Below are 19,702 nucleotides of genomic sequence, written 5' to 3' on the forward strand. Positions count from 1 at the left end.
AATCATGAAGTTGTCCCCTATTGGAAGGAGTTTTCCCTATTCATATACAAAAAGCTTTGCATCCTATAGAGAGTTTAATCAACTTGATTGATGAAGACAGAGTTTTCTTTCTTTTTGTTTTTGAAGATAAATTGTACTTGAATAAAAGAAAGGTTTGCATAGGTGGCTTTATACATTGGCGTGGAGGGTGGCGATGATGTTGGCGTCGTTGTTGAGTGGCTTGAATAAGGCCGCAGGAGACCGAGGCCTTGATGGCGGTATTGGCGATAGAGGGCGACGTCGTTATCGATGGAGATCGATAGTGTCGTCGGGGAAGCAATAACGTTGTCGGGTGTGGGGCGCCTGCAAGATGGATGGCTAGGGCTTGGTATCGAGGTGAGGGGAGGTTAGGGATGAGGATGAAGTGGCTAATGGGTTTTCGGTTTAAGTGAATTGGGTTGGCTAATGGGTTTAAGTGAATTGGGTTGGGTTTAAAGTATTTGGTTAATAGGTTTTGATTTTGGGTTAGTGGGTAAGGGTTCGGTTGAGTGAGAGGGTTTGGATTGGGGATAATAGTTGGATTGAGTTTAGTTAGACGATGAGTGGATTTGGGGGGATTCCGAAATTTGGAATATGGTAGGGAAGAAGAAAAATGAAATTTGGTTGAAAGTTCAGAAAAGAAGGGGATTTGTTGGGATTCTAACAAAAGAGTAAGAGCCAAAAATTGAAAATTTGAAATTTTGGAATTCCTAATTTTTTTTTCACAACAAAAGACACGTGCTCTTTTTTTTTTTTTGAGTCACAATGTTGCCGTAGTGTGCCAGGGAGCATGACAATACGAAACATATTAGAGCTTCAGTCTTATTGGTTCATATGATTTTCATATGCTTCTTTTCCCACACTACTAAGTACATCTATCATATCATATGGATGATGATGCACCATATAGGAAATATGTACCAAATGTGATACGACCTAAGTAAGGAGCGTAATCAAATCAGCCCTAGACAACAAATAAGTCTCTTGCTATCATTTTGGAACCGGTACACACTGAATCTAGAGATTTTATTTGATAGATGGTAGATAAATTTGGGCTAAGGTTGCAGATGATGATGGAATGTGGGTAATAATAGCTCTGGTAGGATTACGCACGGTGAGAAAGAGTATCATCGCGGTGAAGGAAAAGCTACTAAGAGGAGAGGGCAACAAGGGAAGATAAAGATTTACTAGATGATAGAGTGAAAGCTAGACAGAGGAGAGGTAGAGAGATCGAGAAAGATAAATTCATTTAAATAAGTATGTTTAAGACACAAGCCATAAGACACTATTTATGGAGAATAAAATAAAAGAGTCATAAACCGAATAAGAAATAAATAATTAAAATTATCTAAACTGTTCTGTAACTTCTCCTTGGATTATAACTCCATTTTGCTCCAGATAAAGTCTGAATCTGAAGAAAGTCCAAACACAGAAGTTGTAGATTATGATGACATCGACCTAATCCGTCTAGTTTCATATTATTTGGACATTGCATAACTATCTTATGAGTATTTTTTCAAAACTGTGCAAATTAAAATTTTCTGCAATTTAGGGATTTAGACTAATTTCTCACTCGGACTCAAAACAAACATGGATTGTATCAATCCACAACGCTTCTGTTCACTTTGTCTCAAGGTGAAACACAATTTTTGTTTAAGAATCCTCAGATCACTCGGTCTACTCTGGATTCAACTCGTTCAAGCAAGTCGCTAGATCGCTTGTATCGAATTGTCGCGATAGCTCATTTGCAGTTTGACTTTCCGTTCCTTTTTTAACACACTGTTTCATAGTCATATTCAAGTAGCTTGAATACCCATTGTTGTTGTGTCAGTATATACATTTGCTGACCTAAAAGGTAAGGTAAACTCCGTTGATCAATATAGATATTGAAGTGGCGACCGATGAGATATGGGTGCCACTTTATAACAACATGAATAATGGCTAATATCTCCTGGTCATATGTAGGCAGTTTTTGAGATTCGAGTGAGAAAGCCTTACTGAGGTAAGCCATGGGTTGACCTTATTACATAAGCGTGTATGCTAACCTCGAAAGCGTCACACTTGACTACGAATGTGTTTGAAAAATCGGGTAACACCAAAATGGGAGTGGATGTCATGACAACCTTTAACTTGTTGAATGCATTCTATGCCTTGTTTGTCCATCTAAACTCACCCTTTTTCAGTAAGGATGTCAGTGGGTAGTAATCTTATCATACCCTTCAACATAGTGTGGTTGGCGGGTCGTAATTGGGAGTGGAAGCGAAGGGAAGATGGTGTTGAATTATTTTTTTCTAAGGGCTCTCATCAGTCATGCCCATAGCTCATGATGAGAGAGGAGAGAGGAAAGATGAGGAGGAGAGAGAGGATGAATTTGACATGATTTGACATAGAATGGTGTGTACGGATTTATTCCTTCTTATTTGTAGACCTAAACTTTTAAGCCCACAAATTTTACTCCTAAGCTCACATAGTTGTGATATAAGCTTGCAAATATTAGAAGTATTCTTTTGATTGTGTTGAAAACTCTCTCAATTTTGATGAAAGGCCTCTTCCTACTGAAGCCCTTCCATGGATGGGAGTCTTTGCTTCACATGCTGGGTCTTTGTACTGTTGTCTTTAAGTGGAACATCAACCATTGTTTCATTTTCTTTTTCCAAATTAAATGGGCATCTATTTTCTTTATTAAGCACACACGTCATTTATGTATGAGAACTTCTATTGTTAGTGTGTTAATCCACATGACAAAAGTATCATTTATATTGTGTAAATCATAATATGTAAATTTTTTCTATTTCACAATTATATATGCTAAGCTTTGTGACAAGTTGTTGATTCTGTAATATTCCTTCCACATATGGAGTTATTTTAATTCCTACAAGCTTGCAACCATTTTCTCACCTATCAAGCTAATACTTTGGGCTCATATAATCCTTCTCTTGGCTATCATATTCAAGCTTAGAAAAGGAACAATGATTTCTTTTCACTCCAAAAAATTTAAGATAACCTTATAATAAGCATCTAGGATGTTCTTAACTTCTTATTAACCGAATTAAGTAATAAACCTCAACTAAGACAAAAGAAGATTGTTTTCTTCTAACTGCACTAAATCTGAGAATAGCGAATTGTATAGATCTTTTTCTTATAATTATACCTCCAATGTTTTGAATTATATGTTGGGTGGAATAGGCTAAGATTGATATTTGTTGGTAGTGCATACCTAAATTTTTTAATGCATAATATAATATAATTTTTTAAGGGTACTATGCAACGATGGCCGTGTCGTGCCATGATCGGCATGCCCCTGCATGGCGCACTAATACCCCTTTAATATATTTTTGATAAAATTTTAGGATATTTAAAGATATTTGGGTCTTTGGTACATCAATTTTTGATTTTTGTTTTGAACATATATATAAATATATATTAAAACTTATATTACTGTCTTTTATCTTTGGATTATTTTTATAAATAACATATTTTATTAAAAGTATAGCAATAGTCAAATATAAATATTGTTCAGCACATAATATGATTGAATACATTTATTAAAATTAATATTAATGATTGAATGCTCTATAATATGATTGAATACTCTATAATATAATTGAATACATAATAACAATCAATACATAATGTTAATTGATAATATTTTAATAATGAAAATTAATATTTAGTTGAACAAAAAATGATAGAGAGGATTAAAGATTTTATTTGCCAACGCAAGAATTACATGAGAATATTGTATTGAATACTGTCGATAATCTTTAATCATATTGATGATAATTTCATTTGTCGGCATAATAATAATACTAAAGTTGAATGATGATGATCAATAGAAATAGTAAAAAAAAAAAAAAAAATGGGCACTACATCGGCACGGGTCAACATGCACCAATACCGGACTGGCACAGCTTGGCACGCATTTGTGTTACGAACTCGATCTCAGAGAGTCAATCTAGTGTAGTTGCAGAATATCTGGTTCGTGCAGTCCTAGGAGAATATTTGCCAGATATTCATATTTGTCGGAAAATTACAAAACCGATTAGATTCGCTTTGTGAATTTGGACCCTTCTCATATTTGGACTCTATATGTTGTGAAATCGGGATCTAACTGGGACTGTCATGGAAAATTGGTAGGAGGCCGTGGTGGTGAGGATGGAAGGAGGCTAATTCATGCATACCCTAATCTGGTTGCACTCCATATATTTAAAGGAGGTTAATTAAACAAGCCCCAACCAACTAATTAAAAAACTTAACTCATGACACGCTGAAGCAGAAATTGACTCAATTAAAATTGAAATCGATTAAGTTAAGATAATCGACTTGACTCAACGAGTCTAATGGTCCATAAAGTGGTCCAACCAGATCTGGTTCACATCAAGTCGGCACGGCTTGGCATAGGGGTGTGCCACTGGCACACCCCGTGCTAGGTGCCGTACCACTACCGGCATAACTATCTTGGTATGTATGGTTAGTTTCTCGAGCATATGTTGATTTCTTAAAAAAATCCTATTATTTCGTTATTGTTCAATGAATGAGCTTCAAATGGACTATCAAGGCTATGATATTCAGTGAACTGTCTGGTTGTTTTGGTTTAAAATTGACCACTTGTTGAGATGCAGTTAGCACCATAGTGATGCAAGACTTTTTCTTTTCATGTTTCACTATTAGTTATAGTATGTCTGGACAAGATTTAGCTTTCTCTGCTTTTTGTTGACAGGTTAATGCTGCCAGACAATTTTACGAGAATTTGTGTCCGAGTTATACAGTATATGATATTGACTGCCCAGACCATTCCTTTCGCAAGTTCACAGATGATGGTCAATACCTTGTGAGTTTTGGCCAGAATCACCAGGATCTGATTGTTTACAGACCCACATGGTTATCATTTTCGTGCAAGGAAGAAGACTGTGATTCTGATAATCTGCCCCAGAAAGCAAGGAGGTTTGATAGCTTCTTCAGCCAGCTCTATTGTGTTTCTCTTGCATCTAGCAATGAGTTCATTTGTAAAGACTTTTTTCTTTATATGGAGAGTCACAAATTTGGTTTGTTTGCAACGTCAACTGCTCAAAGCCATGAAGCGCCTGTCAGTGAGGGTGCAATTCATGGAGTACCTTCAATAGAGAAAATAACATTTTATCTTGTGAGGTAGATTTACTTTTGTGAGAAGTGCAATATAATACAAATATTATAACTACTATTGTAATATCTCTTATTTCTTCCTTTCCTTGTGTATCTACTTCTATAACTCTCTTACCAGACTAGAAGATGGAGTAGTACTAGATGAAAAGGCATTTCGCAATGACTTTGTCAATCTGGCACATAGCATGGGGGCTTTTCTGTATGAGGATCTGCTATGTATTGTGTCCCTTCGGTACCAAACAATACATATTCTACAAATTAGGGATTCTGGCAATTTTGTTGAGGTACGCAATATAGGCACATTCTGCCGTGAAGATGATGAATTATTTCTCCACTCGCATGCTCAGGTGACTAATTTCTTTTCTCATCTAGCTAATTTAGACTTCAGCACTGTCATGCTTGATATTTTTGGGCGACCTCTGAAATTTAAATTATCCATTTCTGATTGTCTGCTCCTTATTATAATGTTATTTCTATAATAAGTATTCCTAAACCAAAGAAGTATTAAAACTAATAGAAATAGAAATCTATGTTTATTAGAAGGTACTCCATTGAATAGTCTATGGTTATCTTAACATGAATATTTCCTAATGCTTGGTAGTCAGTGACAATCTGCATATTGTCACTTGTATCTTTAATTGAGGAAATTTCGTAGTATATGTTAATGTACAATTATAAAAATATACATCTATCAGAAGGTAGCATTTAGCGAGAACTTGAGGACAATATAGGACATAGCCAGCTTGCTCTTGTTACAACATCCTTTTGTTCCAGCGACTTGAAATAGTTGCAAATTATACTATTAGTGACAGTGAGCCACACCAAGTTTGTGAAATACTCTGGGTGATCCAAGTGGTATACAAATTTCCAATTCTTTCAAATTGGGTATTGGTTATTGTTCATGTGTATATTATATATGTATAAACATATGCGATATGTGTGTCTGTGCTTATATACTTGTGTTTGAGGACAAACATTTTGTTTAACCTTGGAAAAAAAATGTTAAAAGCACTTTTATAGCCATTTACTATGCTTTGGAATTTGCAAAAAGGCACCTCAAGGTGGAGAGAGGTAAAGTACTCTTACTCTCTTCCAGCTATTGACTGTGAAGCCTCATATAGTGGTTAGAAAAATGTTCGAACTTCTTTTTCCAAGTTTGAACATAGAGTTGTTATAACCCTACACATACATATGTCTATATATACTGATATAATATATATGGAAATAGGTGTATATTCTCGGTTTATATTAGAAAGAACATGAAAATAATCTGTAATACATATAACAATGACTGTCATAGTAACATTTCTTGATAGTTCAGTTTTAAAATTCAATGGTATTAATACTCTTTATCATTCTATGTGTAGAATATGTAAAATCCTTCTTATATTATTGAAACACCCAAACCTCCAAATCAAGGTTCCAAAAATCGGCATCGGGATCGGGATCGACCGTCTAGAAAAATGATACATATCGGCCGTATCGGCCGCCTGTATCGGATCGGACTATTTTAATTAAATAAAATTCTAAATATTATTAAAAATGTTGAGAAATTTCTAAAAATTTAGAAAAAATTATAAGAAAATAAGAAATAATAATTACTTACATATAAAGCCTTAAAAAATAAAAATCTCTCTTCCTCCCTCTCTTCTTTTCTATTTCTCTAACTATTAGTCTAAAATATTCATTCTCTCCCATACTTTTTTTTAATCTTTCCCTCTCCCTCACTCTTTCTTCATTTTTTTCTCTCTCTCACCCTATTTTTTTTAATCTCTCTCTCTCTCTCTCTCTCTGTGACAGCTACTGCAGCTGTTTGCTGCTGCTGCTGCAGGCCGAAACCAGCCGATCCCACTCAGGATCGGCCGAAACTAGAATCCTTGCTCCAAATACACGTGCGCGGTGCATCACGTGACCTGTCAGTAATATGTTTCCACAAGATATATAGAAATATAGGTTCATACCATAAATAACAAGGTTCCCAGCATCGGGATCGAGATCTGTATCGGCCGTCCAGAAAAACGATACGTATCGGCCGTATCGGCTGTTTGTATCAGATTGGACTATTTTTTAATTATATAAAATTCTAAATATTATTTAAAAATGCAGAAAAATTTAGAAAAAATGACAAAAAAATAAGAAAAACAAAAATTACTCACATATGAAGTCTAAAAACTTAAAAAATGCATGAAGTTACTCAAAATTTAAAACTTTGATGAATACCGAGTTGGTTCTCGTAAATTTCTATGGTCTTCGTCATCATAATCACCATAAGTTTGTAAATATTGATGTTTGAGACTTGATGTTCTAAAAAGTGATTCCATCATACTAATCATATTGTATGGATCTTGTTGTGTGACTTGCGTTTGAGGAGGATAATAACCAGTATTTGGATCTTGTGTCTGAGAATACTGAGGATATCGAGAATAATAACTAGCATATGAATCTTGTGATGACTCCAAATAATAAATACTCCATGTACCATAATCATAGGAAGCAATATTCTCATGACGACGTCGCTGATATGTATATACATCCTCAGTTTCTCTATCTTCAATCCTTATGTCTCCTTGACTTTCCTCAACAAATGTAGATGGAACGATCTCACCACCATATGTATCATCAGGACTATGACTAACACTAGTAGGTATACTATCTCTCACTGCTGAACGACCCGTACTAGGGTGTATGATGCTCTTCCTATATGAATTTGGTTAGAGCTGATGTACACAACCTTACCTTTGTTATCAGGGTGGCTTTTTTTATGAGATGACCAACCATGAGGGTGCATATTATCCTTGTTATACATGTTATTTAACTTTCTGTATACATAGAGAAATTTGATAAATTTGCTCATTAAACTTCCCAAAACTTAACCTATATTGAACTTCTCTGTAATAATTTTGGTTGATTTCTTCAAATAACCGTAGTATGACTGTAAAGAAGCATTTGTATATATGTAAAAAATACCAGTTGTTGTGGTGAATTTTACTATTTTATATGTTATGAATTTCTCTAGCTTGTCATGCAATTCACCAAGATGTTTTTTCCACTGTGGTAAACAGATTTTACTGGTTTTCAAATATAGATAAGTTATATAGATCAGTGATGGCCGTGCCACCATCGGCACGGGCGTTGCCGAGCGGCATGCGTCGGCACGCAATTTATTACCTAAATTGGGTTAGTCAATTTAGGTAAGATGATCAATTAGAGTCCTATTAGGAAATAAGTTCCTATTAGAATCAGCTAGAATCAAAGTTGTTAACCTATTTAAGAGTTATTGCATTAGAAACAAGGAGAAGTTGGAATAAGATTATTTTGAGATCTCTCACTTTCTCCCCCGTGGTCTTCTTCTTCTCTCTTCTTCTTCTTCTTCTTCTTCTTCTTCTTCTTCTTCTTCTTCTTCTTCTCTCTCTCTCTCTCTTTCTTTCTCTCCCTTTCTCCTACTCTGTCTTAAGATTCTTCTCTAATCTCTTCTACTTCCTCTCTAAACCTCTCTCCTTCAATCTCTACTTTTTTCGTTGGTTATTGCTGCTGTCCAGAAGATTCCAGTAGTAAAAGAGAATCTTTGGGTGCCTGAACGTGAAGAGGAGGATTTGGTTTCAAAGTAAAAGCACTACTATTCCATTTATTGGTAAATCTAAACTCTACAGTCTTTCTTTACACCATATTATAGGCCTTTCTACTATCAACATACCTATTTGAGAGTTGAGGAAGCTACTGCCTTATCTGAGTGGTTTTCTCTCCTTCGATCTAGTAGTGATCATTTTAATCAATTAACTTCTTATCAGTTATTACTTACTATATTTTACTTTAGTTACTTGTTTGGATTGATTGTTCTCCAAAACATTGCATTCATACTAGACCAAAACCCGCATATAGGCTACCATATTTGTCAATTGACTAATTCAATTGATTATTTGAATTAAAAATCAACAATTAGACCAAATTGGACTCGAGTAATTCTATTTTGGTCAAATTGAAGATGATGCCCACATCAATGCCTCCATATACTTCTGGTGTAGATTTTCTTGTAGTCTCCTTAATTCATCTTTCGCAATCCAACTAGTGTCAGAACTGTAGCGATCTTTCCATCGAACCAGACATCGTCAGTGTGTACCCGGTCGTGTTTTCGTCTTACGAACATCAAGTATATCATCAATCTGGTCAGTGGATATCGACTGCACAAAAGGTAGTGAGCTAACATCTGTTGGTTGCATTGGGCCTCCATGATATGTGAACAAATTAGCAACACTGAAGATCGGTGAAGTAGACATCTCAGGTGGAAGTTTTAACAAATAAGCATTACTTCCCAACTTGGCAAAATCTTTCTCCTTGCGGTGTTGGTTTGCTGCTTTCTTATATTTATTTGTCGATACCTGCAGCTTTTCAAGAATCTCTTGGTGACTTGGTGAATTATTTGAACAAATGTTTCAACATCAGCACTATTTCTTCCATTATATGGTATAGGGGTTCTATCAAGGTAGTGGAAAATATGATGGCCATATATACTCTCAAAGGGTGATTTTCCAGTGGATCTATTAATGGAACTATTGTAAGCAAATTCAGCTTGAGAAAGAACTATATCCCATTGAGAGGGTTTCTCTCCAACTAAACACCTCAATAGATTACCCAATGATCGATTAACTACTTCAGTTTGACCATTTGTTTGAAAATGATATGCACTACTATATTGTAATTTAGTGCCCAGTTTAGACCATAAAGTTCTCCAAAAATGACTAAAAATTTTTGTATCCCTATTTGAAGTAAATGATTTTAAAAAACCATGCATATGAACTACTTCTTTGAAAAACAAATGTGCTATATGAGATGCATCATATGATTTTTGACATGCAATGAAATATGCCATTTTAGTGAATCTGTCAACAATTACAAGAACTGAATCAATTTTACTCATTAAAGCATATACTAAGGGTCATTTAGTCATGTTATGCTGGAATTTATTCTTTTCAAGAATTAACATGGTTTTATTGTCAAGGCTTACATGGTCTTTTGTCTCTTGTTTTCTAGGATATGGTGCATCCCTTTGTGGATGTAAAGTTACTTGTACATTGTCCTTAATAAAAGTGTATGTATTTTTCTCCCCATTATGCATTACCTTCCTATCATATTGCCAAGGTCGACCTAACAAGACATGACATACATCCATAGGTACTACGTCACACCAAACTTCATCCTTTTATGATTTACCAATTGAAAATTTAATTAGGCATCTAGTTGTAACAGGAACTTTAACCCCACCTTTAAACCAAGCAATCTTATAAGGTTTATGCAACTTATCAGTTTTCATATTAAGCTTATCAATCATTTCCTGAGCAACAAAATTATCTGTGCTTCTACTGTCTATGATGACTGAACATAATTTTCCATTCGATGTGCAAGTAGTGCGAAAGAGACTTCGCCTGAGCCACATATCCTTATGTGGAGCCCTTGGCGTTAGCATTACACGATGCATGACAAGTAATTGACCCTCAGTATCACCAATTGCTTCATCTTTAGAGATGTCATCTTCTAATTCATTCTCATGTTCATTTTGACCGTCATCATCAGTTAACTCATCTTCTTCTTGCTCAATTAAATTAGATTGATGTGTAAACTTTCTTAGAGGACAATCAGAAGAACGATGACCAGGTTGCCTACATTTGAAACAAGTTAAGGGTGTAGGTCCTAATATACCTTTACTCTTTAGCAAGTACATCAGAATTAGATTGAGGAAAGACTATTTGTGTTGATTTTGGTGGTTCCTTTTCGATAACTTGCATCCTAGTTGTGTCTTTATCTGAATCAATTTTACGAAACCCTTGTCTTCTAAGTTTAGCTTCAGCCTTTGTGGCTTCGCTATAGGCTATGTCAAGGCGCAAGGCATCACACATGGTTAATTCATCTTGGATTTGAGGTCGCAACCCATTAGTGTAACGGGCAACCTTTTGCTCTTCACTTTCTTGTAGTTCATTTCGTGCAAGTAAAGAATAAAATTCTTCAGTGTATTCTTGTACAGTCTTGGATCCTTGTCGCAAATTTTGAAGTTTTTGGAAAAGTGTTTGTGTATAATCAATAGGTAAAAACTTCCCCTTAAACTTTTCTTTCATACGGGTCCAAGAATTGATTTTATCTTTTCCTTTTCTAATTCGATCATTTTGGATTTGTTTCCACCAAATTAACGCATGACCTTCAATTTGAGGTAACAAATTTTACTTTTTTGTCTTCTGGGATTTCTTTCATTCAAAAAATTGGTCTATATGGTCGATCCAATCCAAAAATTCATCAGGTAATAATCGCCCTTCAAATTCGCTGACATCAATCTTAATTCCCTGATCCCACCTATCAATAGACCTATGTCTCATGTGATGTGCATATGAATTCCTATCATCATCACTCCTTATATCTTGGATAGAAGTGTTGCCTTGTCTAGATGCTCTAGGAATATTCTCTAGTTGTGGATTGACTTGGATGTTACCTAAGTGCTGTAAAATTTGATCCATTCCTTGTTGTAGTTGTAGAATTTGATGTTGTAGTTGTGTGACATCTTCTCTAATATTAGTTGTGTTAAAATTTGCATTTGACATGATTCCAAAATAAGCTAGACAGATAAAGAACCTTCTTTTTTTTTATTATAGAAAAGATGTTGAACTATATCTATATGCAAGCAAACCCGAGAAAAAGAAAACTTGCTCTAATACCAATTGATGCAAATCTAATATGAATGCAATGTTTTGGAGAACAATCGATCCAAATAGGTAACTAAAGTAAAATATAGTAAGTAATAACTGATAAGAAGTTAATTGATTAAAATGATCACTACTAGATGGAAGGAGAGAAAATCACTCAGATAAGGCAGTAGCTTCCTCAACTCTCAAATAGGTATGTTGATAGTAGAAAGACCTATAATATGGTGTAAGGAAAGACTGTAAAGTTTAGGTTTACCAATAAATGGAATAGTAGTGCTTTTACTTTGAAACCAAGTCTTTCTCTTCACGTCCGGGCATCCAAAGATTCTCTTTTACTACTGGAATCTTCTGAACAGCAGCAGTAACCAACGAAAAAAGTAGAGATTGAAGAAGGAGAGAGGTTTAGAGAGGAAGTAGAAGAGATTATTGAAGAATCTTAAGACAGAGTAGGAGAAAGAGAGAGAAAGAAAGAGAAGAAGAAGAAGACCACAGGGGAGAAAGTGAGAGATCTCAAAATAATCTTGTTCCAACTTGTCCTTATTTCTCATGCAATAACTCTTAATAACAACTTTGATTCTAGCTGATTATAATAGGAACTTATTTCCTAATAGGACTCTAATTGATCATCTTACCTAAAATTTAGATAATAAATCAATATGGACATCCCCGTATGTAGGGTACCATATCTGTCAATTGACTAATTCAATTGATTATTTGAATTAAAAATTAACATTGAAGATGATGCCCACATCACCGTGCCAGTGGCACACATTTATAATATTTTTAATAATTTTTTTAGGATATTTAGAGATATAATTGAATACATTCATTAAAATTAATATTAATAATTAAACACTCCATAATATGATTGAATACTCCATAATGTAATTGAACACATAATAACATTCAATACATAATTAATAATAGTTCAATAATTAAAACTAATATCTAGTTGAACGTAGAACGACAAGGAGGATCAAAGGCTTCATTTGCTGGCACAAGAATAACACGGGAATGTTGTGTTAAATACTGCCGATATTCTTCAAAACTTATCCACTAATAATATTGCTCGTTATAACGTCTCACAGTTTTCATACAAATAAGAATTTTGTAATTTTTCGATGATATGATATGAATATTGAATATGCACCGGAACGACATGCGCCGGCACAAGTACACCATAAACATATGCAGATTATGGATATAGAGTATAATAAAGGTGTTGTGGCTCTGGTGAGTGTGATTGATATGATAGTAATGATGATGAACTCATATCATCCTGTGGGTACACCTCTCCTGATGTCCTGCTACTTATAGACTCAAGTCCTTTCCTCATCTGACTGTAATCATATTGAGCTTGAGATGGTTCCTTTCCTTTTTTCTGTCTCTGATAAATTCAATTTTGTGGTTGTCTAGGTCTGGTAAATGAGTTGTCATTCTAATTTTAAAAAATGACAGATAAGTTGTCATTTCAAAAATGACAAATAACAAAAGTTAATTAATGAAAATAAGAAAAAGTTAAAACAAAAGGTTCCACATGTCATATCATGTTTGTTAAGAAAATAAGTAAAGTTGATTTGATAAAAATTGATGGAAATAGAAAAATTTTAAAAAAATGTCTCTACATTGGCACATGACCGGCACGAGGCTGTGTCGGACCGGCACAGATCGGCACGCCCTTGTGCCGGTCGGCACGGCTTAGCACGGCTCGGCACGACTAGTACGGCAAGTGCCGGTCGGCACGGGGCATGCCGACCGGCATGGCCATCCTTATTATAGATATAATTCATTTTACTCTGCTTAATGTCATTTATTGCTCACATACAAGTTGATCCTATGCTAGAGGAAGTTGAATTGCGTTTCAGTCGAAACTCATCAAGTTTTTTACCATTATTTGTGGCAATATTTAGATTTATGTGTTACACAAGAATTTCTCGCATATTGGTTCCCTGTGTGGTCATAATTCTGACAGTTGATTATCTTTAATGATTTACTATTTGCAACTTGGTTTGCCTAGTTCCCTTATATTGCAATGATGAATTGTTTTACTCTTGTACCCTAATTTAATTGTTATTTGACATGTTTACCCTAAGGAAGATCTTACCCTTATAAATTTGTTCAGTATATAGCAGCCCAGGATAAAAGTAAGACGGATGGGTTATCAAGCAATGAGTTATCTAATGGCATTCAACAGCCACAGGTTACTCATGGAATTTCCTTTCTTACTGGTATCAAGCAGCGGTTGCTTTCATTTATTTTTCGCAAAACTTGGAATGAGGAAGCAGATCAAACTTTGGTAGGCTATAAAATTTTCTTTTCTCATTTCCTTTCTGAATACAGAAATCTTATGATTTAAACTTATGTTGTTGGATAGGGTGCTGATAGCTGTCTTTACTTTTCACATTATTTCTCTTACACCTTGTGCTAATTCCATCTGCTTTCCCTTTAATATTGATTGTATTGTTTGCATTGATGACATGGTTCTCGGTTATCAAGCACTTGAGCTTATTGTTGAGTACCATATCTATTCCTTAATTGCTGGTTGGCATTCTACGAGAAGATGGTCCTTTTCTTTTCTTCCCTTATTTCACTTTTACGACACTCAGACCTGAAAGAATCAGATCCTGGTGTTCGCCCTTCTCATGGTATGGGGCCTTGCTTAGATTTGATAATCTAAATATGGGGCCTTGGAGAACATCAGTAATTGATATCCGTAATTGTTTTATTTTCAAGGTTTTAGCTTTTACTCTCTCTCTCTCTCTCTCTCTCTCTCTCTTCCTCTCATACTCTCTTTCTAGCCCTCATATTTCACCGAGCTCATCTAGTGCCCATCTACCTAGCTCCTAGGTTCCTCTACACTCTGGTGAATTATTTTATCTCTTTTATCTTTTTTCTATTTCTCCTTTCTCTCTCTTTTACTCTTTAGCTCACTTCTACAACAGTAATTTACGAGCATAAAGATTGAAATTCATCATGGTTTCTAGTGAGTATCTTTTTTAGTTTTAGGCTTCATATGTGAATAATTTTATTTTTATAAATTTTTATCACTTGTTGATGTGGGCATCATCTTCAATTTGACTAAAATAAAGTTGCTCGAGTCCAATTTTGGTCTAATTGAGCTAATTATGCTCAACTTATTTTCACATTTAATTTGTTGATTTGATTTTTTAATTCAAATGACCAATTGAATTAGTCAATTGATAGATATGGCAAACCTATATGTGGGGGATGTTCGCATTAAGTTATTACCTAAATTGGGTTAGTCAATTTAGGTAAGACCTAATCAATTAGGGTCCTATTAGGAAATGAATTCCTATTAGAATCTTAATTGATAGTTATGGTAAGCTTATATGTGGGGGATGTCTAGATTAATTTATTACCTAAATTGGGTTAGTCAATTTAGGTAAGATGATCAATTAGATCCCTATTAGAAAATAAGTTTTTACTAGAATCAGCTAGAATCAAAATTGTTAACCTATTTAAGGGTTATTGCATGAGAAACAAAAAAACGATTGAATAAGAATTATTTGAAATCTCTCATTTTCTCTCCTGCGGTCTTCTTCTTCTCTCTCTCTCCCTTTCTCCTACTCTATCTTAAGATTCTTCTCTAATCTCTTCTACTTTCTCTCTAAATCTCTCTCATTCTTCAATCTCTACTTTTTATTGGTTACTGTTGCTATCAAGAAGATTCCAGTAGTGAAAGAAGATCTTTGGGTGCCTGGACGTGAAGAGTAAGATTTGGTTTCAAAGTAAAAACATTACTATTCTATTTATTGGTAAACTTAAACTCTAAAGTCTTTTCTTACACCATATTTTAGGCCTTTCTACTGTCAACATATCTATTTGAGAGTTGAGGAAGTTATTGTCTTATCTGAGTGGTTTTCTCTCCTTCCATCTAGTAGTGATCCTTTTAATCAATTAACTTATTGTTAGTTATTGCTTACTATATTTTATTTTAGTTACTTGTTTGGGTCGATTGTTCTCCAAAATATTGCATTCGTACTGGATTTGCATCACTTCTTCTAAATCTTTAGAGATCTTCCTGTATTTCAAATAATTTTTAGAATTTTACATATTTTAAAAATAGTCCGATACCCTATCAATTGATACTGTTGATACTTTGAACCTTTCTATGACTTATCAAATGTTATTTACTGTTTTTTAGTTTATTTACTAGTTTGGTCATTTGTCTTCCGAATCATTGCATTCAATAGTAGGTTTGCAGCAAACCCTAGTTTATTACATATCCCATGTTCATGTTAACTACCAATAAACTACTGAGTTTAGAGAACCACAGGGCATAGGCTGCGGAGAAATTACTTTAAAGATTGATCTCATTAAGTTATCATTTGATGAGGTATAGTAGGAAAAGGTGAGATTCAGTGTTCAAGTTAACTACCAATGAACTACTGAGTTTAGAGAACCACAGGGGGTAGGCTGTGGAGAAATTACTTTAAAGATTGATCTCATTAAGTTATCATTTGATGAGGTATATAGGAAAAGGTGAGATTCATTATTTTAGAAGTAAGATATGTATCACAAGTCATCTGAATTATCATCTCAATTTGAGGAACTTGACTTAGAATTCTTATGCGATTTGAACATTGATGAGCATTTTCCTTTTGGTGGTGCTACATTGTTTCTTTTCTTCCTTTTATTAAGATAATATTTTAGACAATTGTAGTAAACTTAATGAAATGACCTTTTTCTTTCAGAGGGTTCAACATCTAAAGAAGAAGTTCTACTTTCTCTTTCAAGATTATATTGACTTAATCATATGGAAGGTAGGTGTCAAGATTGTTTATAATCCTTTCTGTTTTTGAACCTTATGATTTGTTAGAAGTATTACTGAAGCACTGCTGAAGTTCTTTTTAAGTCCCCTCGTCAGTGTTCTTATATCTTGATTGCAGGAACAAGCACCTTCCATGCCTTTATCATGTTCTGCATTGATTTAAATTTTATTGAAAGTGGAACTTATGACATATTAACGGAACAGGTCCAGTTCTTGGATCGTCACCACCTTTTACTCAAGTTTGGCAGTGTGGATGGAGGGGTAAGTACCATTAATTTCTGTATGTGATTAATATTTTGTGCTATTAAGTTTTATTATGGTCTCGGTCGTCTTGTTATGCTTTCCTTTAAAATATTAGGTTTCTCGAGTTAGTGATCAAAATCTGGCATTCTTTGCTGTTTACAACATGGAAACAACTGAAATTATTTCATTTTATCAGGTAATTGTTTTCATCTTATACGGTCATTGATTCAATGTTTTGGTAACTTTTTCTGTTTAATATATGTCAATCTAACTCTTCTGCAGAACTCTTCAGAGGAACTCTACTCCTTATTTGAGTACTACTACGACCATTTTCATGCAAATTCAAGAAGCTCATTGCATGAAAATTTCATATCTTCTCACTCCAATAACATCCACGCTCTTGATCAACTTTGGAATATTAAAACTAAAGCAAGCAGCTTCTCACAGGTGAGTCTCAGGAAAAAAAAGAATGGAGGAAAAAAAAAGAAAAATGTGGAAGTTACTCTATTCCTGGCATAATTAGTAAATGCCTAGAACTAAAAACAGTAAAAAGATTATCACAAGATCCAATCTTAGGTTGGTTCTTGAATTGATTGGCTACCTTTTCCATGAGATAAAATTGTGAGTGCTAAACTGCTTGTTTATTTTCATTTTTCAACATTTTTTATTATCTTTGACCTATGCAAAGTTTGAAATATTAGTAGAATTTTTTCCTATATGATTCCCTAACACAAGTTAGATCTGTAAATACCTAGGATTAATTCCTAGAACTGGATTGAGTTTTTACTTCCATTACTAAGAGTCCATTGGTTTCCCTATGCATTTTAATTTATTAAATCAGTGAAGGCATATAAAAGCATCAACATGAGTTCGAGTAAAATCCATAATTTAAAAAGCCTTCTGATAACCTATTGTCATGCAGATTTTCTCTATGTCATTCTGAAGTCTGTCCTAGGTGCTCTTTGATTATAAGAATGCACAATTTTATGGTTGACAAAAATAGTCATTCCTGCATTGAAAACAAATAAGTGGTTATCTGATCAGTCTCTTAATCTTCTAATTATACACAATTTATTCTTCTGTGTATTTTCTCACCAATATTCATCAAAGTTAAACATGCATCTTAGACCAAATAAAATTATATGATTTGGTCAACTTCAATTAGGGGAACTTTCCTTTATAGTAGTATTTATCATTTACATATATTTGAAATTAGACTGGAAGACATGAAGAATAGTGATGTAAGATGTCTTCTTCTAGATTGCCTCCCTCCTACGAAGCTATCATGTCATGCCATGTGAGCTTCTCGATCTGCGGTTTGCATCAAGTTTTTGGGCTTATAAAAGGATTAGGTCTAACTAATTACTTAAGGATTTTAGACTACTATGGTGCACTTTTAAGTAGAAGAATGTAAGGAACCTCAAAGAAAAGTATGTATCTCTATTATGTATTTTTCCTTTTTCCTTTGCAACATGCATTAACAAAACAGTAGATTTTAGTGCTATGTGGTGCTGAGCATGAGCATGCCTACAGTGCCAGCAGGCTGTCGGAATTGGGTGCATGTTGAAAGTAGATCCTTGACCAAAACAGCTATCTGCCATCATTCTCTATTGACTTGTGCAGCTCACTTTGTAGAAAATTATATCAGATACTATGTGGTGCCCGACAAAGTGTCCATAAGACGTCAGGGCTAGTAATGCTCACATCAGGTAAATCCTTCACTAGGACAGTTACTTTTGATTATGCACTAGTCACTACTGGCTTTTGCATCTCACCATGTAGAAGAATATTTTGGGTACTTGAGGAAAACTGGAGGCGGGTATAAGGATTAAGGAGGTATCAATTGATTGATTACTAAAAGATGTCCATCCTCCTATTAAATGGCCATTATGGTCCTGGATGACTTTGTAGATTTCTACAAACATTGTGGTCTAGTTATCATTAAGACTTTGTAGATTTCTACAAACTTCCCGCCTACCAATCACATGCACGCATATGTGCCCACACAACATGTGCGATGTACGTGATAGGATAGACGAGGCCGCCACACGGAGATATACTTATATTTACATAATCCATTCCAAAGGTAAATTATGCTACAATCCAAATAAACATAATAGCATATAAATTTTCAAATCCACAAATATATACTAGACCATTACATAATTCGATGGTCATAATAAACCATCAAATTATGACTAATACACGAATAAAATATAATTCAACACCTACAATATCTCATATTATATAAATCACAGTCTAATAAAGTCGAATATAAATATATAATATTAATACAACTCAATTTCTACATAAGCTATCTTCCATACTACCTCACTTCTAACTCACCTTATCTTTGTTCTAAAATGCTTGATGACGATATCTTAAGTTGTTACCAAGTATCACATATTTGAGAGTTAGAAAAGAAATAAAGAGTCATGAATTAAAGACTTAGTGAATATATGAAGATTATGTGAGACGTTATGGTAGTTAATACTATCAGTGAATGAGTTTTGATGAGTTTTGACAATTATTGATAGTATTTAGTGTAATATTCTCGTGTTATTCTTGTGCCGACAAATGAAGTCTTTGATCCTCCTCATGCTACATTTAACTAGATATTACTTTTAATTATTGAATTATTATCAATTAATATTATGTGTTCAATTATATTATGAAATGTTCAATCATTAATATTAGTTTTAATGAATGTATTCAATTATAGTATATCTTGAATACTATTTATATTTAGCTGTTGTTTTATCTTTAATGATATATATCATTTACAAAAATAATCTAAAGATAAAATACTATAATGTAGGTT

At 34.2% G+C, this 19,702-nt stretch overlaps 1 protein-coding gene across 1 annotated transcript in view; it reads left to right on the forward strand.

Moving 5' to 3' along the window:
* Positions 1-288: 288 nt before the first annotated feature.
* The window catches only part of LOC140788454 (light-mediated development protein DET1), a 48,244-nt gene continuing 28,830 nt past the window's right edge, over positions 289-19,702 (forward strand). Inside the window, exons 1-9 of the mRNA XM_073137704.1 lie at positions 289-375; positions 4,739-4,962; positions 5,092-5,166; positions 5,279-5,507; positions 13,969-14,142; positions 16,562-16,630; positions 16,843-16,899; positions 16,997-17,077; positions 17,164-17,328. Coding sequence (XP_072993805.1) covers positions 289-375; positions 4,739-4,962; positions 5,092-5,166; positions 5,279-5,507; positions 13,969-14,142; positions 16,562-16,630; positions 16,843-16,899; positions 16,997-17,077; positions 17,164-17,328 — 1,161 coding nt within the window. The remainder of the gene's footprint in view (positions 376-4,738; positions 4,963-5,091; positions 5,167-5,278; positions 5,508-13,968; positions 14,143-16,561; positions 16,631-16,842; positions 16,900-16,996; positions 17,078-17,163; positions 17,329-19,702) is intronic.

This window comes from Typha latifolia, chromosome 5, assembly GCF_019914945.1.
Source record: "Typha latifolia isolate L0001 chromosome 5, TyphaL0001v2, whole genome shotgun sequence".
NCBI classification, from domain to species: Eukaryota; Viridiplantae; Streptophyta; class Magnoliopsida; order Poales; family Typhaceae; genus Typha; species Typha latifolia.